General features: G+C 41.3%; 1 protein-coding gene across 1 annotated transcript; it reads left to right on the top strand.

Annotated features, from left to right (window-relative positions):
* The first annotated feature begins 1,853 nt into the window (after positions 1 to 1,853).
* LOC127104458 (T-complex protein 1 subunit epsilon) lies at positions 1,854 to 7,444 on the top strand. Its single transcript, XM_051041638.1, has 2 exons — positions 1,854 to 2,281; positions 6,583 to 7,444. Exons 1-2 carry the CDS (start codon positions 1,854 to 1,856, stop codon positions 7,442 to 7,444), a joined length of 1,290 nt encoding a protein of 429 aa, XP_050897595.1.
* Positions 7,445 to 21,279: the final 13,835 nt, after the last annotated feature.

Below are 21,279 nucleotides of genomic sequence, written 5' to 3'. Positions count from 1 at the left end.
AATACCGAAGGTCTTGTCAAACACAAAAATATAATTAATGAATTATTTTCTCATCCTCCCATTCCATTTTGTATCAAACATCATTTTCACCAAAAAACACTTGCACACAAAAAAGGGCTCCCTAGGAGTACCTAGGACACTTTGGGTTCTAACACCTTCCCTCTGTGTAACCAACCCCTTTACTTGTAATATATAACATTTTATTAGTTTTGTTCGTACTTTTACCCTCTTTCCTTTGGAAACAATAAAAGCGCGGTGGCGACTCTGGTTTTATTGACGTCAAGTTTATCCATAGCTTGATGGTCATGAATTTACCGCTACAGGTTTTGTGTGAGAATATTATTTCCTTTTCACTTATGAGAGCTAGTGACATACTTGTTGATTTTATCCAAGTTGGAGCCCTTCTCATAGGTGATGTAGAGGTCCATATATTCATGCTTGTGGGTGAATAGTTGAGTGTTCTCCAAAAAAATGACAAAATTTCCTTTCCCTTTTTGATTAGTAACATCATTTACTAATATCATTTTGTACCAACTTTACGTTAATGTCATTTATCTCATGTTGTTTATCCTTTTTTCATTTACTTTATGCTTTTATTTTAGCATCTCATACCATGTTTTTTATGTTTATGCTCTTTTACCCTTTGTCCATTTGGATTTATTTTTCTTTTAAAAGGCATTAACCAAATTATCAACCATGTTTTCAACAACGTACTCATTAACAAAATCAACATAACTGTGTCTAGAGACCAGCATAATTTGATCAAATTCCGATGTCCTATGCGAATTATTTCCTGCTTTGATACAGAAGAATTTCGTACAAACGAGAACTCTGCCAACTATTCTGAAAGAACTTCCACGGTGGTATAAACCTGATCATCTTTGTTCATTCCATCAAGGAGAACCCGATCATGATATTAAAAATAGTTTTGCTTTGAAAGCCGAGGTGAGAAGACTAACGCAAAGCGGTATTTTGTCTTTTGAAGACTCTGGTCCTAATGTGCAAGCCAATATGTTGCCTAAACACGGTGGTGCAATTGTGAATATGGTTGAAGGATGTTCTGGAAAGTACCGTGTCTTTAATGTCAATCTGATTAGAAAATCATTGGTCGAGATGCATGCAACTTTGTGCAAACTGAGTTATTATCATCATGACCATGTTTCTTGCCATATTTGTTCAAGGAACCCTCGAGGGTATGCTGTGGTGAAGAGAGATTTGCAAGAGATGATGGATCAAAATCTTATTCAAATTACAAGAGATTGGGATGAATATGAGCATGAAGTGAATGTCATAGTTCCGCATTTCAATATCCCAAAACTAGTTGTGATTTCCTACAATAGTCAAAGGTCTGTTGTTTATCCTTTGGTTATTCGGCTGGCTGGACCTACACCCTATGAACAAGAAGTTGTTTATCCTTTGGTTATTCAAAAAGTTTTTCCTTACAAGTAAAATGCTACTATGTTGGAAGATGGAAAATAAGTCCATATTCCTTCCCTTTCTTCTATTGTGAACATTGTTGATGTAAGTGGTGTGACCCAAAGTGGTCGAGTATTTGCTTCTGCGGCTCCTAAAAAAATTGAAGACACTTCGGTGGGGAAGCAAACTCAGATGGAAACTCCTGTTGTGTAGTCTGGCCAGTCTAGCGATGTGAACAAGAAGTATGATCACGATGAAGTGTTGAAATTAATTAAGAGAAGTGAAATCAATATGGTGGATCAATTATTTCCTGCCCCGTCCAAGATATATGTCTTACCTTTGTGATGAATTCGGAAGCTCATAGAGAGGCGTTTTAGAAGGTCTTGGAGCAATCCTATGTGGATCATAATGTAATAATTGGTCAGTTTGATGGCATTATGGCTAACATTATTGTCTGTAACAATCTGAGCTTCAGTGATGAAGAATTTCCTGAGAAGGGGAGGAACCAATGTCTGGCTCTGTGCATTTCCATGAACTGTCAAGAAGATGTTTTATCCAATGTGTTGGTTAACACAATCTCTTCTATGAATGTTATTCCAAAGTCTACTTTGTCTAAATTCTCTTATCAAGGTGCTCCGATGAGGTTTAACGGGTTTGTTGTGAAAGCCATTGATGGATTAAAGAAGATTGTGATTGGAGAGGTTGATCTCCCGATGAAGATAGGTCCGTGCTTAATTCAGATTACGTTTCAGGTAATGGATATTCATCCCGCCTATAGTTGTCTCCTGGGTCGTCCATGTATTCACGAAGTTGGGGCAGTGACGTCAACTTTCCATCAGAAGTTGAAATTTGTGAAAAATGGAAAGTTAGTTATTAGGGTGGCGAGCAGGCCATGTTTGTGAGTTATCTCTCTTCATTTTTGTATATTGATGTCGATGAAGCTGTAGGAACTTCGTTCTAAGATTTTTCTGTCACTGATAATGTTATTAAGAAGAATGGGGAATCCATGACTTCTTTGAAGGACTCCCAACAAGTCGTGGAGAATGGTCAATCTGCTAGATGAGTCAAGTTGACGAACTTGTTGAGAACAAGAACATAGCTAGTTTAGGCTTCTCGCTCGGTTCAACCTATAGGGATTTGAAGCGTATCCAAGAAGTTTTTCACAATGATGGTTTCATCCACTCTAAAGATCAGTCTACTATTACAATCCTGGAAGATGATCAAGAGCAGGAAGTGTCAGACCCCAATTTTGACCCTAAGATCCCTCATGCTATCTCATCATTTGCATTGGCTTTGGGACCACACCTTGGCATCCTCCTTACCCCTCATTCATTGGGTTTGCATTAGGATAGATCACCAAGAACATTTGATTGTATCATACTTTAGTTTCTTTTGTTTAATAACCAAAATACCAAAAATATGTCAATGTATAGCTTTGTTTCTTTTGTAGGTAGTGTATGCTTCCACCTATGCCCTATCAAGCTCACAACTAGGGTTTGAGACCCTTAGTTCAAGGAGATCAATAAAGAGATGGTTCACATTAGTTCTAAACATCATATATGGATCCCCATGTTCTTCATTTATCATTTTGATCAAGAATTCATCAAAGGTTTGAAGCTTGTTTGCCTTGGAAGCCCTAATTCATCTGGGTATCTTGTGTGACTTCCTCAATAAGTTTCTTCAAAAATTAATCAAATATTTCAAGGTATACTTCATATTACATCATCTTATGAATATATGATCCTCCATGAATCCCAATAATCAATATTACTTCAAGTTTGCAAGTTAGTCCAAGGTAGTTGACCAGAGAAAGTCAATTGGTCAAAACTAGGGTTCCCTAGACCCTATCTCCTACAATTTTAGTCATATGAAAATTATTCAAAGAGAAAATTTACTCTTTATGACATTCTAGAAAACTTTCATGTTCACATCAATATCTAGTTTTTCTTGGAAAGTCATTTTTATGGTGAAATATTATAGGTTATTTTGTATATGCCCTAGTTAGGAGGTCAACTTCCAAGGATCATAACTTGCTCCATTTTTATGATATGAAGGTCATCCAAGTTTAATGATCAATTTCAAGATGTCTTCTCCATTTTTTATTCTTTGAGAAATGTCAAATTCAACTTGCAAGAGCATGTGCCAAGAGGAAACATTATAGGTCATTTTGGGCCATCATCATTGAACAAGCAATTTTCCTCAACTTATAAAATGCATAACTCCCTCATGAAAAATCCATATGATGTCAAATTTATGACCAAATTTAAGAGGGAATAAATAGATACAACTTTGATTAAGGAACAGTTTTCATTTGAGGCTCATATCAAAAGTTATTTAAGGTGGAAGAATTGGTCATTTGACTTGGTACTTAGAAAATTTTCAAATATGTTTGATTTCTCAAACTTCCACCTCCAAATTATTCATGATCCAAGCTCCAAATGGAAAAGTGTTCAACATAGAAGTTATTCCCCTTCATGTCAAATTTCCCAAAAGTCCAAGATCACCTTATTTTGACCAAGATTGAGGGACTTGTGCATGGTTCTTTTCATAGGTTTGTTTTGGTAAGATTTGGATTCAAATAATCATTTTCTATTGCATGCTTACATGTTATTGCTTCAGTACTCAGTGTGCACGAATTGGAGTTGAGTTGCATCATGAATTGGACCCAAATCATTGTCCATTCATCAAGGCACCAATATTACTAATTTTGGAAAATTTTCAAAGGGTGCAAAAATGAATCCCATTGCCTATATAAACAAGTTCATTGTTTCAGAAATAACACACACACATTGCCCAAGCTTTGCCAAGAGACCCCATAACCCTACACCATAGAATACGTTGAGGATTTCTTAGAAATCGAGTTTGAATTTCACCTTCTGTTTTGAGGTTCAAACTCCAAGGATTCATTGCCTTTTTCATCTCAATTGGTCACTACAAGCAAGAGGAGGAAGAACCAAGCAAATTCAGATCGAGATCAAGCCAATTGAAAGCTACCGGGAGGTGATTTTTCAGAAACTTTGAGCCTTCGATTCTCTCTCAATTCTTGCCCATTCTCTTTGATTTTTGGTTGGCTGAAGTCCTACCAATGTAGGCAACAAGATTGAGTTGCTTTGAGGTTAAATCGAAGCAACTCAAATCATGAACCTCAAATTTCAAATCCATGTATCTTTCAATATACTTAGAATTGGATGAAATGGAGGTCAGATTCGAGCTCTTATGCATTTTTCTTTTAAAATCATGTCCACACTTTTTATTTTGGTGAAGGTTGGTGGTGGACCAGTTCGGTGATGTCCACTGGAGAAGTAGACCGGAGCTAGGGCTCCGGTGGTGCGTTAGCACTCTCCCAATCTTCTGATCCATTTGAAATGTTTTAATCTTGATTGCTCCTTGAAATTACCATCCCTATGACGCGTTGACTGAGGTGTATCGTGTTAAGCGCACACTTGGGCATCAGATATGCCACCTCAACTAATGAAGGAGATCTGATGACCCTTGTTTTTTTATATTTTCTGAATTTTCATTTAATCCACTTATTTTATTTTATTCATAATAAATCCATTTTTAATCCAAAATATATGGCATATTCACCAGAAATCTTTAAATATGTTTCTATTCCAAATTTTGAATTAATTTTTTTATTTATTAATTTTGGTATTTTTCATGAATTAAATGTTTTTGTGCATATTTTTAAATGTTTTAAAATACTTCTGATTTTCTAAAAATTGTGAAATTTTTTGTATAAGGTCTTTTGACCTTGTTTGACTAAGGATAAATCCTTTGGCGATTTATTTGGTGTTTTGAAGGGATTTGAGGTTTTGTCCAAATTAAAATGCATTTTTTTAATGTGATTTTTAATTGGTTAAATGTTTAAAAATATTGTTGAGCCATTTTTATGGTCTCGTGATGTTTGACTTTCTCTTTGGCCCTTGGTGATGGTTGATTTCACCTTTGTTTGATCAAAACCATTAGATTTTGGGGATTAATGAAATGTACATTTCATCTACCAAAAGGAATGGATGGTGTTTATCAGATGAAATTCCTCTCATGATCAATTTGTGTTTCTATCTCCCCCTCCTTCTTCATCTTCATCCCTATTCTTTCCCATTCCCTCATTTGACAAATGAAACCTTTAATGTTTAAAAGCTAATTGATTCATCAATGACCTTGTGTCCGATGAATCAATACAAGTATGACTGAGATAGGTCCTTCCCATTTCTTTTAGTGTGTGGTATCTTTTAGGAGTTTGGTTCTTTGTACCAAATCTCTAACATATATTAACACCTATATTTTTATTGCCCGACCTCAGATAGTTGCGACTTCTTGTCATACCCCGATTTTGGTCCTGAATTTTTTATGTTTTCACTTTTGTTTAGCACGTTTGGCCTAACCTTACTCTGGTCTTATATGAGGATTGGTCTTGGTCCAAAGTCATGGTGTGGTTCATGTGATTGTTAATACTCATATGGTCTTGGTCATCCAAACAACCAAGCTTCTTGTGTTTCAAGCCACTTGCTAGTCATGTTATTGGTTCATGGATACTATGTCAAAACCCTAACCTTATGGTCTCATTTCATGGCCTTGTTCATGTACATTATCAGTCAAAAGTCAAACATTCAAGTCATAAGACAAAACAATTTGGAAGCCAACTTCAAACCATTTGTTAATCCATTTCAATCTATTTCATGTCATTGTAAACCATTACATTTGATTCTACACAAGAAAATACAAGTCTTGACAATTTTTGACCAATTGTTGACTTTGGTCAACAGTTGACTTTTTGGTCAACATTGACCAAAGTCACCCAAAACCCAAAAGCCTTAATTTTCACCATAATCATCGATCATTTGTCCATTTACAAGAAAAATGCAAATAAAATTGAATTTTAACCAATTGTTGACTTTGGTCAACAGTTGACTTTTTGGTCAACTTTGACCAAAGTCAACCCTATGCCATTGGTCATCCCTAATCACTAAATGGCTGGCCATAACTCTCATCCCATTATCCATTTCCATGTGATCTTTGGTTTAACCATTTGTGCTTGGCTTCTTCACTTTAATGTCAACATGGTCACACCTTGAACCTTTGGAATCTTGCTTTGTCAATTAACTTCCATCATGCTGCATTTGCCCTGCTATACCAACCTGCTGCAACACCTAACCTGCACAGACCAAAGCCAAAAACCAAGCATAAGGTTGATATTGACACAGTGGAGAAGTTTCAGACTTTAAGGAAGCAGGAGCAGAAATATTTTGATGACACGGTTCAACAATGCAAGGATGTGGGCGCAACCCTTGTTATTTGCCAATGGGGTTTTGATGATGAAGCAAATCATCTCTTGATGCACAGGAACTTGCCAGCTGTTAGGTGGGTTGGTGGTGTTGAGTTGGAATTGATTGCCATAGCAACAGGTGGAAGAACTGTTTCCAGGTTCCAGGAATTAACTGCAGAAAAGTTAGGAAAGGCTGGTATCGTCAGAGAGAAAGCATTTGGAACAACTAAAGACCGGATGCTGTACATTGAGCACTGTGTTAATTCAAGGGTTGTGACAATATTCATTCATGGAGGTAACAAAATGATCATTGAAGAGACAAAGCGCAGTATTCACGATGCACTATGTGTGGCCAGGAATCTTATTCGCAATAACTCAATTGTGTATGGTGGTGGTTCGGCTGGGATTGCATGCTCTATTGCTGTCGAAGCAGCTGCTGACAAATATCCTGGAGTAGAACAGTATGCCATTAGAGCCTTTGGGGATGCTTTGGAATCTATCCCTATGGCCCTTGCTAAAAATAGTGGTCTCCAACCAATCGAAACATTATCTGATGTGAAGTCTCAACAAATAAAGGATAATTATCCTCACTTTGGCATTGACTGCAATGATGTTGGCACAAACGACATGAGGGAGCAAAACATCCATAAAGCAATGCTATCAAATCTCATTTGCATAACACACTACTCCAGACCTGCTACAAAACATAACCACAATGGTCAACAATACCTATTGCAAGTCCACATGTGCATCACTTAGCCAGCTGCAACAAGAACTTAAAACAGGTTAAGCACGACAAGACTGCATCATGAGTAGCCATCATCCCTGAACTTACTACAAAATAGGGGCCACATCTAGGCTGTATCAGAGGTTGGATCCAGCAACATCTGCAACATTCAACATGATCCAATCCTGCAGCAACCTACAAGAATCGGTTAGCACAATACCAAATAGAATTTGGCCAATTGCAGACCTCAATCACCCTTATGCAGCAAGCCTACAAAACCCTGCATTTCAAATCAGAGCAGGTTAACCTGCAGGATATTTCGAGGCCAAATAAACACCAATTCAGGGTAAACTCAAACCTACCAAACATGACAAGACTGGTCAAGCATCACACAAATCCTGCAGCAAAACCATAATCTCATGTCAGTTCCATTTCTAGCCTAGCAGGAAGCTCACACATAACCTGCATTATATCAGGCCTAACATACACAGTCCTATGTTGCATCCACAAAAGCCATATGAGTCTTGCAAGCATCATCCTGCAGTACTCCTGCTCATCATCAAGCCAAGGTAGTAGCAGCATTGAAGTTCCTGTCAGCTGAAGCAAATTAAAAGAAAACAAGGAAATGAATACAACAATGAGAGTGAGACCTATGAAATATCAACCATAACCTGCAGGAACATAAGCATGCAAAGTGTGAGCATCAACCACAGCCTGCATAAATGCAATGTAACAGGGCATGGTTTAGTGATAGCCATTGGATTTCCTAACTAAGCACATCACAGGCCATGAACAATTTGTCCCATGAAGTGGATTCAGTGGACATCAGAGTCTGCAGTGGAAAAAGAGCATGAATAATTAGTGGAGTCATGAGAATTAATCAAAGGAAAGGATGTACATGTTAAGCTTGTAATGGCTATGACCAGTTCAATAGGTTGCATCTAATTCAATTGGTTTAATCCTAGCTCTAAGGTTACCTGCTACAGCCAAAGAACCATCAACCTTTTGCTTCCTCATTAACCAAACAACTCACAAAACAATCTCAACTGAATCCCCAGCCTCCAGGTTACCCGAAATTTCACTGTAGTAAAAAGGGTACAGGTAAAATTAGTCAAGGCAGTAAAACTCAGAAGATTACCCAAAACAGAGTTAAGACAAATACGAAGAAGAAAGCATATGCTCAGTTCACCTGTTCCAAATCCAAACATCAATTAGGGCAACTGAAACCTGACCACCCAGAAGGAGATTTTGCGGGATACTCTTTTGGACTCCACAGACCAAATCCCAAACCCTAATTTACAGAGGATAAATAGAGAGCGAATCAGCAGAAAAAAAAAGGGGGAGGGAATCAACAACGAAAAACCTGGAGGCGGAAAAGAGACTATAAACCCTAATCCCAAAAAAATTAAAGAAAACCACAAGAGAGACGAAATCAGGAGCTTGCAAACTCACCGCCACCGCAGGAATCCTCGCGAAAGCAACATCAACAACATCATCGACTTTCATCCTACATACCAGAGATCAAGAAGAAGGAGAATAAGGAATTTGTGAAAGAAAAGTGCAGGCTCAAGAGATTATCTGAATATCCTTTGGGGCCAATCTCTGCACTGTAGGTAAGCTCCTTCTCCATTCCTCTTTAATTCACATCGACGACAAACTAAACCCCTAAGGTTTGAGTTCGATTTGAGATTTCAATGCTATTTGATTTCATTTTCTTTGACTCATGGTTCTTGGTTTTGTTTGGCATTTGGAGAAATTCAGTAAATGTTTGATGAAACAAATACGCGATTGAGAGAGAAGGGTGAGAGGTGATGGGCGGTTTTTGAGAGCAGAGAGAGATTTCGATTGAGAGATACTGAGATAGAGGGAGCGCAATTGAGAGGTTTTTTTGGTGAGAATGAGAGAGAGAACATTGAGGTTTAGCGTGAAAAAGGAATGGACTTTAATTGTTTCAAAGAGTGTTTCTGTTCCCAATTTTTTTCATTTACTTTTAAGAAAATAGCATTCAAATATGATTAAAGACCATTCCTTTGGTATTCCTTGGTTTTAATTTTAATTATTGGTAATGTTGTTTAGTGCACCTTTTAATTTCTCTTTGGAAACCCAACAGCCAGGCGGTTGGGTTTTCTCTGGTAGTCCAACAGACTTTTTTTTATTTTAGTTTTTATTCTAATGTTTAATCTATTTTGGTTTATATATTTAAATTAGCATCGTAAATAATAACTAACCATGAGTGGTCTGGTGGAGAAGGGTAGTATCATAGTCTTGAGTGGGGTGGGTTCAATACTCATGTATAGCATTTTTTTTTGGCATTTTATTTCTTTTAGCTATTTTATTTTCTTTTAGCATTTTCATTTCTCTTTATGTTTATGCCTTTATTATACTCATAGTTTCATTTGTTAATAATGCAAATTTGTTTTCTTTTAATTTCATCATTCATTCCAAACCATTTTTAAACTTATAAAAATCATATTTTTCTCGATTTAATATCGAGCCCATTTTCACACCCTTGTAAGTCGATTGCTTTTTAAGCATCGCCATCAACCTCACATAGCTTACTCTTAGGCTTTCTTACAATGAGCCGGTTCCTTTGCACTTACACTCATACATTGCATTATTTATTGTTTGGACCCGATTTAATTATTCCAATACTTTGAATCCCCATTCATAACAAATGTATCCCTCTCCCATGAAATGTATAATATTTATCCTTTCATTCTTTATTCATCTGTTAATACACGAATTAAAATGAACATTCGATAACCATTTCAAAACAAGATCAAAACCTCGATCCAACGTCGAGTAATCATTTTTCAAAACCTAACAGAACTAGCACGTATTCATCCACCGTTTTGTAAGTCGATTGCTTTATGCATCGCCATCAACCTTGTAAGTCGATTGCTTTATGCATCGCCATCAACCTTGTAAGTCGATTGCTTCATGCATCGCCATCTACCCTTATCCCTAACACTTCTCCTTGCTCCACTCGTCAACTCTTGTTCCGATTAGGTAGCACCCATTAGATAGAACCCTTTGTATGATAACATAGGTAAGATTCCCATATCCTTTTGTATGATAACATAGGTAGGATTCCCATATTCTTTTGTATGATAACATAGGTAGGATTCCCATATCCTTTTGTATGATAACATTAGGTAGATATTCCCATCTGTAAATCCTAAACACTTAAATACATATTGCATGACAACTCTAGGGCAGAGCTTCCCCACTTCTAGACCTTTCCGAGCGTCTCCGATCTTGTGGCATGTAGTCCATCCTATTGCAAAGAGGTAACTGCCTAAGACTCGATTCAGCGAATTGCGACACCTACTGCTAGGACATGAACACATCGCCCACTCTCCTTTGACACAACTGGTGTCCTCCTTTGTAAGTCCATATTCAGATGGCAATCCCTATGTAGCCGAACTACGGCAACTCTGATTCTCATGTTCAGATGAGATACGTAGGCACAAGATGCGATGTCTTGCCAAGTTTGACTAACGACTAACAACTAATCCTTGCTTGCTTTCGCCCTTGTTGCGATCCTTTCTCTCGCCCTCGTTGTGATCGAGACTTTCCCTTTCTCTTGCCCTAGTTGCAATCGAGACCCTTATTCCTGTAGTTAGTTGAACTACGTCTTGCTCTGATTCTCATTCCCGATGAGATACGTAGGCATAAGACGCGACGCCTTAGCGAGCACACTCCTCTTTAACCCATAGGTATCCGAGCTACGAAGACTCTGATTCTCATATTCAGATGAGATACGTATGCAGTGGATGCGACATCCGTGCGATTCATTTTCTTTGACCCTTTCTTTTAGTAAATAGTACATTAGATAAACACACACCCTTTAGACAAGAACGACAAGAGTGGATCCCGTAGAGTACTACGGATGCGTAGGGGTGCTAATACCTTCCCTTCGCATAATCGACTCCCGAACCCAAGATTTGGTTGCGAGACCTTGTCTTTTCCTTTCCTTTCTCCAGGTTTACTTCGAGCGTTTCCTTTCCCTCCTTTGGGATAAATAACGCACGGTGGCGACTCTTCTGTCACTTCTTTCTCGCCGGTTGTTTTTTCGCACCTTCTGTATTTTTCAGGCTGCGACAGCTGGCGACTCTGCTGGGGACATAACCCAGAATCTCTGGTTTCCCTAAGCGAGTCCCTCCTAGCTTTTGTAGGTTTCTTGTTTGTTGGGTGTTTATTTCTTTTGTACAGTTATTTATTTTCCGCATTTACCTGCTCTATCTTATTGCATTCGTGTACATATGTTTATTGTATCTGTGGGTTTTGTGGGTTGTTTGTTTGTTGGGTTGGGACTGTTCTATGAGAGATAAGCCCACTACCCAGGCTTGAGTGTACACATAGGTGTTAGAGTGGATAGTCATGAGGCTTGCGTGGCGTGTTGCTACGTTAAGTCGTTCATGAGACCCACATTCCAGACGAGGTTTCTGTTGGATATATTTTGTCCTATGGGTGTTCCATAACGACAGATATTCCTTTAGAAATCGTCGACTCTGGTGACCATTTCCCGAGAACTCAGTCGAGGCCTCTCCTCCGAGACGCATTTATGTTAGCTCTTGTGGGCGCATTCTCGCTGCTCAATCCGAGGACCCCGAGACTGGGAACTTGCTTTAGGATGTCCTGTTGAGGGGAGTCAGTGGAGGTCTTTTATCCCGTAATAATGCCAAACCTTCAGTGGTAAACGTATTATTCTCGACTGAAGGGCTAAAGCTGACAAACTTCTGTTCTTAGAACCTACCAGTGAGGGGCGGGCTAAATTCAGGAAACCTTAACCTCCAACCAACCCGGTTTTCTGGAGCAGAGTTTTGGTTTTGTGTTATATTCCTCAGTGGTTTTCTCTTCCGACAGTGCAACCCGACAGATGTTCAAGCGGATACAGCAATCCCGATTTTCATGTCACTGCATTGCATCACATCATTTTGCATTCAAATCATTCAACACATGTTTATCTATTCCCAGGGGCTGATATCTTCTTCTTGATTCTGGTCGGGGTTTTCCTTACACTTTTTATCTGACGAGAGACTGGAATCAAAGGGTTAGAATACCTTTTGGAATTGATAAACATGTCATTGCATTTACATATTCATTTTCATATCTTGCATAATAGGTACCGCTGCGGTGTTCTCATGTTATTTGGTGTTCCACTAGCAGGATAGCTGATTCAGGAATTCACCGGTACGGTACCCGCAGAAACCAGCAGAAAGCTATGGAGGGTCTACAGGCAGAACTTGCTGAGATGAGGGTCCGCATGAACCAGTTCATGGATGTGGTTCAGGGAGTAGCGCAAGGGCAGCAAGAGATTAGACAAATGATACAAAGGAATCCCGCAACTACTCAACCAGAGGTCGTGACTGATCCTCCAATTGCAGAGGTTAATGGACCGGGGCCTGTCCCGATCCCACATAACAACCACGATCAACAACCCATTCACGATGATCAAGATGATCAGTTCTTGCTGCCAGAAGACTTTGGTTTGGGCCATGGCATGGATCCCATGTTCAGGAGATTAGAGGAAAGGCTGAAGGCGGTAGAAGGACAAAACCCCCTGGGGGTAGATGTTTCTGACTTGGGATTGGTCCCAGGCGTGAGGGTCCCACCAAAGTTCAAAGTCCCAATCTTTGACAAGTACAATGGTAGCTCTTGCCCGAAGACCCATGTGCAAGCCTACTTCCGAAAGATGGTTGCATATTCTGATGACGAGAAGCTACTTATGTATTTCTTCCAGGACAGCCTAGCTGGGGCATCCCTGGAATGGTACATGAGATTGGATAGAGCCCATATCCATTGCTGGAGGGATTTGGCGGAAGCTTTCGTGAAGCAATACCAGTATAATGCGGACATGGCCCCGGACAGAACTCAACTCCAGAATCTGTCTCTAAAAAGCAATGAGTGCTTCAGGGAATACGCTCAACGCTGGAGGGAGACAGCTTGCCGCGTTCAACCTCCCATGTTGGAAAAGGAAATGGCCAACATGTTCATGAATACGTTGCCTGGACCTTACCTGGAGCGTCTGGTGGGGTGCAATGCCTCCAACTTTGCTGATGTGGTCTCTACCGGAGAGAGGGTAGAAAATTACCTGAAGACCTACAAGAGCCACAATGGAGGTGGATCTTCATCAGGAGTAAAGAAGCCATTTATGGGAGGACAGAAGCAGAGGGAAGGGGGTGTGAATTCTGTGTCTACATATCAAAATAGGAATAACCAAGGGAATAACTTTCAAAACTATGATCAACGACCGTATGTTGCGGCTGTGACCATTCCAGCTGCAGCACCACTACAACAACAACAACCACAACGTCAGCAAGCTCAGTATCAACAACAACAACAACCAGGTAACAGACCCGCCTATCAACAGAGGCAGAGGATGATGGATCGGCGTTTTGACACTCTTCCAATGTCGTGCGCTCAACTGCTTGCTAGTCTTCAACAGCTACAACTTGTGCAGTTACGCACTCTGGCTCCTCCTGTTGGTAGACTTCCGGTGGGTTACGATGCCAATGCTGGGTGTAGTTTCCACTCTGGGGCACCTGGCCACAATATCGAGAACTGCAAAGCTTTTAAGCACGTAGTTCAGGACCTCATTGATTCAAAGGCTATCAGCCTTGCACCGGTTCCTAATGTCGTCAACAATCCCATGCCACAGCATGGTGGTGCAAACGTTAATATGCTGGAGGGAGAAGCCAAGTCCGTTAACGATGTGTTGAAGTTGAAGACTCCATTGTTGGAAATTAAGGAATGCTTGCTGAAGGCCGATGTCTTCCCCGGTTGTGGGAAAGGTTTTTCGGAATGCGCTACACAGGGTAAGGATTGTTTGAAGCTGCAGCAGGGTATCCAGGTCTTGCTTGACAATCGTACCCTCCAAGTTGAAGACTTGTCTGCCAAAGAGTTTGCTGAAGGGGTAGTTGAAGAGGTGTTTGAAGACGCTGTTGAAGAATTCACAGATGTTGTTCCTGCTGATTGTGTATTTCCCATTGATGCATTTAATTTTTCAAATGTTGTTGCTGATATACCAAACAATGTGTCTGATTTTGATGTAACTGAACTTGATTCCGGTGTTCCGGATGTTTTTGTTTCAATGAACGAGATTCCTGAGTACGACTATGATGTCGCTACTATCACCATCTTTTACCCGACTAATCAGATCAGTGTGCCAGAAGCACAACCAGTGCTACCAGTGCGACCGGCCGCTATGACAATCACAACCCCTGGTCCTTTATCTTTCACAAGCGATAGGGCCATTCCTTGGCATTATGGGGGGAGTGTATACACACACGATCATGGGGTGGAACGACCTTTGAAGGTAGAGGAGGGTCAAAAGTCTGAACTCGAAGTTGAAGGTCCCGCAGTGGATAATGTTGGTGGAATCGGGCGATTCACCAGGAGTGGTAGATTGTTCTCACCACCGGTTACCCAAACTGAGAGCACTGATGCCGGGGTTAAGGCCAAAGGCAAACAAGTTGTAAATGAGGGTACCTCTGCACCCCAAGTTGGCTCTGAGCCCACTTTTGCAAAGGATGTGGACGAGCTTCTGAGAATCATAAAGAAAAGCGATTACAAGGTAGTCGATCAGTTAATTCAGACGCCGTCTAAGATATCCATTCTCTCACTCCTGTTGTGTTCAGAGGCACACAGGGAGGCACTTCTGAAGGTCCTTAATGCTGCATATGTGCCTCAGGAGATCTCAGTAAACCAAATAGAAGGGATCATTGCAAATGTTCATGCAAGCAACGGGTTGGGTTTTACTGATTCTGACTTAACATCAGCTGGACGCAACCATAACAAAGCTTTGCATATCTCAATGGAATGCAAAGACACCATGTTATCTCATGTTCTGGTGGATACAAGTTCCTCTCTCAATGTGCTACCCAAGAGAGCCCTGTCAAGGTTAGAAGTAGAAGGTTTGGTCTTGAAACCTTCCGATCTCATGGTGAGAGCCTTCGATGGTTCTAAGAGGTCGATGTTTGGAGAGGTAGAATTGCCAATTCAGATTGGATCACAAACCTTCAACACCGTATTCTATGTGATGGATATCAGTCCCTCGTACAGTTGCCTTCTGGGTCGTCCTTGGATCCACAATGCTGGGGCAGTCTCCTCAACACTGCATCAGAAGATCAAGTTCCTAGTCAATGGAAGAATTGTCACCGTCTGTGGTGAGGAGGACATACTGGTAAGTAACCTGTCTACCTTCAAGTACGTAGAGGTAGAAGGTGAAATTCATGAGACTCTCTGTCAGGCCTTTGAGTCAGTTCAGATCAAGGACGCAGCTCCGGTGGAAGGGGTTAAAGCAGGAGCCCCTATCTCATCTTTCAAGCAGGCGCAAGCCTTGGTGGATTCAGGTGTTGCTCCTGGTTGGGGGCGTCTGTTGGAGTTACCAATGAAAGATGACAAGTTCGGGATCGGGTATCAACCAGTGCTGACTTCTACAACTTCAGCATTTCAGACTCGTCAGGGGCCGATTACTTTCTCCAGTGCTGGCGTCATCCAATATGGCCAGATCTCTGCGATCAACGATGAAAATGGAGATAGTGATTGCAACATCGACAACTGGGTGAGTCCGAGGATCCCTGGTGAAGTCATCAACAATTGGTCTTCCGAGGAAATTGTCCAAGTCACTCTTCTAGAGGAGTAATTTTTCTTTGTTTTATTCATGCATGTCCAAGTCTTACGTTCCGCCCAGGGCGTAATGACTCATTGTAGGGCTCATCTATGTGAATACCTGCATTGTTTATCATAAATGAAGGACGTCTTTTGCATTCAAACATTTTGTTCACTGTCTTTCTATTTTTGCAGTTTTCAAAATTTCAAAAGAATAAAAATATTTGGCAATGTTTTGTTTAGTTTTCACTCACTATTCACACTCATAAGCACATACCATCACTCATGCAGATGCACATCACCGGATCCTATTGATAACGATTCTGCTATGGCTCGCTTCGACTTCGAAAACCCAATCTTCCAAGCTGAAGAAGAAGGTGATGAAGACTGTGAACTCCCTGAAGAACTTGCCAGGCTGTTAAAACAGGAGGAAAGGGTCATTCAACCACATCAAGAGTCTACTGAAGTGATTAATCTTGGCACCGAGGACGTCAAGAAAGAAATCAAGATAGGGGCTGCTTTGGAAGATGATGTGAAGAAGGGGTTGATTGAATTGCTGCAAGAATATGTTGACGTCTTCGCTTGGTCTTATCAGGATATGCCAGGGCTTGACACAGACATTGTGGTACACCGTTTACCTCTCAAAGAGGGTTGTCCTCCGGTCAAGCAGAAGCTCAGAAGAACAAGACCAGAGATGGCTGTCAAGATAAAAGAAGAAGTGCAGAAACAGTTGGATGCAGGGTTCCTAGCGGTTACCAATTATCCGCCATGGGTCGCAAATATTGTTCCAGTACCTAAGAAGGATGGAAAGGTACGGATGTGTGTCGACTACCGGGATCTGAACAGAGCTAGCCCTAAAGATGATTTCCCATTACCTCACATCGACGTTTTGGTGGATAACACAGCTCAGTTCTCGGTATTCTCCTTCATGGATGGCTTTTCTGGCTATAACCAAATCAAGATGGCACCAGAAGACATGGAGAAGACAACTTTCATAACCCCATGGGGCACCTTCTGCTACAAGGTGATGCCTTTTGGTCTGAAAAACGTTGGGGCAACATATCAACGAGCTATGGTGACTCTATTCCATGATATGATTCATCATGAAATCGAGGTTTATGTGGACGATATGATTGCCAAATCTCAGACAGAAGAAGAACATTTGGTGAATCTGCAGAAATTGTTTGAACGGTTAAGGAAATTCAAGCTGAGGCTTAATCCGAACAAGTGTACTTTCGGGGTGAGATCTGGGAAGCTACTGGGTTTTATTGTTAGTGGAAAAGGGATTGAGGTGGATCCTGACAAGGTAAAAGCGATACAGGAAATGCCTGAGCCAAGAACAGAGAAGCAAGTCCGTGGTTTCTTAGGGAGGTTGAACTACATTGCAAGGTTCATCTCTCACCTAACACCCACGTGTGAGCCAATTTTTAAATTGTTGAGGAAAGATCAGGCTATCAGGTGGAATGACGATTGTCAAAGGGCTTTTGAAAAGATAAAAGAGTATTTGCAGAATCCCCCTATCATCATGCCTCCAGTCCCAGGGAGACCGCTGATTATGTACTTGACAGTACTCGACAATTCCATGGGTTGTGTTCTCGGTCAACACGACGAGACAGGTAGGAAAGAATATGCCATCTACTACTTGAGTAAGAAGTTCACAGATTGCGAGTCGAGATACTCAATGCTTGAGAAGACATGTTGTGCACTTGCATGGGCTGCTAAGCGATTGAGACAATGCATGTTGACTCACACAACCTTACTGATCTCAAAGATGGATCTAGTCAAGTATATATTCGAGAAGCCAGCTCTCACCGGAAGGGTTGCTCGTTGGCAAATGGTACTGACAGAGTATGATATCCAGTATACATCCCAGAAAGCCATCAAGGGGAGTATTCTGTCAGACTATCTTGCTCAACAACTGATTGAAGATTATGAGCCGATGAAGTTTGATTTCCCAGATGAAGACATCATGTTCCTCAACATGAAAGACTGTGAAGAGCCAGTTGTTGGGGAGGGACCTGATCCAGATGAAAATTGGATTTTAACGTTTGATGGGGCCGTCAACGCCAAAGGAAGTGGAATTGGCGCTGTCATTACCACTCCGAAAGGTGCCCACATGCCTTTCACCGCTCGTCTGACCTTCGAGTGCACCAATAATGAAGCTGAGTACGAGGCCTGTATCTTGGGTATTGAGCAAGCCATTGATTTGAGAATCAAGACTCTGGACATCTTCGGAGATTCAGCTCTAGTGATCAATCAAGTGAATGGTGATTGGAACACTCTCCAGCCTACTCTGGTCCCCTACAGAGATTACACGAGAAGACTGTTGACTTTCTTCACAATAGTAAAGCTGTATCATATACCTCGTGATGAGAACCAGATGGCAGATGCTCTTGCTACTCTATCCTCCAAGATCAAGGTGGTTCGGTGGAACCATGCTCCTAGGATCGATGTTATGCGCCTTGATAGGGCCGCGTATGTGTTTGCCGTTGAACTAATGGTTGATGACAAGCCCTGGTATCACGATATCAAGTGCTTTCTGAAGAATCAAGAGTACCCTGCAGGGGCATCCAACAATGACAGAAAAACTTTGAGAAGATTGGCAGGCAGTTTCTTCTTGAACAAAGACGATGTGCTGTATAAGAGGAACTTCGACATGGTTTTGCTCAGATGCGTGGATAGACACGAGGCAGACATGTTAATGCAGGAAGTTCATGAAGGTTCCTTCGGTACTCATGCCGGCGGACATGCAATGGCTAAGAAATTGTTGAGGGCGGGTTATTATTGGATGACCATGGAATCAGATTGTTTCAAGTATGCTCGGAAGTGTCATAAATGCCAGATTTATGCTGATAAGGTGCATGTACCGCCGAATCCTCTGAATGTGATGTCTTCGCCGTGGCCGTTTGCTATGTGGGGCATTGACATGATTGGAAAGATTGAGCCGACTGCTTCCAATGGGCATCGCTTCATCCTTGTTGCCATCGACTATTTCACCAAGTGGGTCGAAGCAGCGTCGTTCGCGAATGTCACCAGACATGTGGTTGCCTGTTTCATCAAGAAAGAAATCATTTGTCGCTATGGGATTCCCGAAAGAATCATTACTGATAATGGTTCCAATCTCAATAATAAAATGATGAAGGAGTTGTGTCAGAACTTCAGCATTCAGCATCATAATTCTTCCCCTTATCGTCCTAAGATGAACGGTGCTGTTGAGGCAGCAAATAAGAACATAAAGAAGATTGTGCAGAAGATGGTCGTTACGTACAGAGATTGGCATGAGATGCTACCCTTCGCCTTGCATGGGTACCGTACTTCAGTACGTACATCGACCGGGGCAACCCCTTACTCCCTTGTGTATGGTATGGAAGCAGTCCTACCTGTTGAAGTGGAGATTCCTTCTCTAAGAGTCCTGTTGGATGTCAAGCTAGATGAAGCTGAATGGATTCGGACAAGGTTCAATGAGTTGAGTCTTATCGAAGAGAAGCGAATGGCAGCCATTTGTCATGGGCAGTTGTATCAGAGTCGAATGAAGAGAGCCTTTGATCAGAAAGTGCGTCCTCGTTGTTTCCAAGTCGGAGATTTAGTGTTGAAAAGGATCCTTCCTCCTCAGACGGATCACAGGGGCAAGTGGACTCCTAACTATGAGGGACCTTATATTGTCACCAAGGTTTTTGATGGAGGGGCCTTAATGCTTGCAACGATGGATGGTGAAGACTTCACTTCCCCGATAAACTCAGACGCAGTTAAAAAATACTTCGCATAAAATAAACCCGCTGGACGGTAAAAAGAATAGTCCAGGCAAAAATGGGCATCCTGACGAACCAAGAAAATGAAAAGGTTCGGGCAAAAGTTAAGGATTAAAAATGAAAAGATCGTACACCCGGTAAGTTGAAAACCTGAAAAGGCAACTTAGGCAAAAATGGGTATCCCGGTGGATTGAAAACCCGAAAAGGGCAATCTAGGCAAAAGTTAGGGATCAAGCGAATGACTGCTTTCTGATTTAGTTCTGAATCTCATCTCATGTCGATGACTGGAAACTTTCAAAAGGAAGAAAACAATCTAATCACCTTTTTAGAAGGCTGATCATCTGGAAGATCTTGAAGACGGGCGAGTCATAGCAGAATTGGAACCCAATAGAAATCCATTTCACATTGCCATTAGATTAATTCTTGTTTTGCGATTACCTCTTTCCAGGGATTGCTTCCTGATGTAAATGCCTATTCAGAGGCCATTCAATCAATAAAATCATGTTATTCAGTACATCTCTGTGTTCATTTTCATTTTACTGTTTTGTTTGCAAAAATGACGTCCGAATTTTTAATAAACATTGCATCATGACACATAAGGGCTTTACAGGTATATGTTTAATAAACATTTAAAGTTGATGTGAATTTTAAGTACTTTGAATCATCTATTCAGAACAGGTACACTCGGGGCATTTCCTTAAGATTCCCAGCAGGTTCTCACTACGGTGCCTCCCAAGCATGTGTTTCAGACTATACACTCCCTAGTAGAGTTAACAATGCCAGACTGTATATCCCCAGCGGAGTTAACAGTGCCAGACTGTATATCCCCAGCGGAGTTGACAGTACCAGACTGTATCTTCCCAGCAGAAGCAGCTGCTCCTCAGAGTTCGATGCCAGATCGAGGATTTCAATCCCAGATCGATGATCTCTTTCCTGGAAGCATAACCTCGGTACCGTATCGGTGTTTGCTCCCCCCCTGCTGAGTCATCTCTCGTAGATTATGGTTGCCAGAACCACTATCGCTCCCCCCAACAACAGGTTGGCAGCGCCGTTCTCTCCCCAGTCAGAGCCTCGGTATCTCGCCATTGCCAGAACACCGCGCGGCCGGTCATTTCCCCACATAGTTCATTATGCTGTGCATCTCCAACAGTAGTGTCAGGGTCCGGAAGATTATAATCATTTCCCCAACGAGATTCCTTGCTTCAGCTTGGCATTTTCCCCAGCATTTCGCATCCCTGCATGTAGAATCATATTGCATTGCATCCTCCCAAATCGCGTAGCATTTCCATTCTCATGGAGCATTACGCCATTGAAAAATTCAAACATACGCATGTAAGCATAAAACATTCTCGGCATCCCAAGTGACAAGCCAGAAGTTTGTTTCCAGTCCTCAGACTGAAGGTTGTTCATGACTTATTATCCCCAGCAAGGGTTGTTGGCCCACGTGCCGCCTCAATTATCATTTTCCCTATTTCTGCCGATGCTAACAGGCATGAAGTTTT

The sequence above is a fragment of the Lathyrus oleraceus genome, chromosome 7 (assembly GCF_024323335.1).
Source record: "Lathyrus oleraceus cultivar Zhongwan6 chromosome 7, CAAS_Psat_ZW6_1.0, whole genome shotgun sequence".
Classification (NCBI taxonomy): domain Eukaryota; kingdom Viridiplantae; phylum Streptophyta; class Magnoliopsida; order Fabales; family Fabaceae; genus Lathyrus; species Lathyrus oleraceus.
This window is presented reverse-complemented; position numbering and strand designations above follow the sequence as displayed.

Excerpts from the sequence above, each read along its gene's own strand:
- LOC127104458 (XM_051041638.1), top strand. The coding sequence starts at position 1,854 with ATGGCTAACATTATTGTCTGTAACAATCTGAGCTTCAGTGATGAAGAA. Across the intron at positions 2,282-6,582 it reads AAATTTGTGAAAAATGGAAA|ACCAAAGCCAAAAACCAAGC; the intron begins GTTAGTTATTAG and ends TAACCTGCACAG.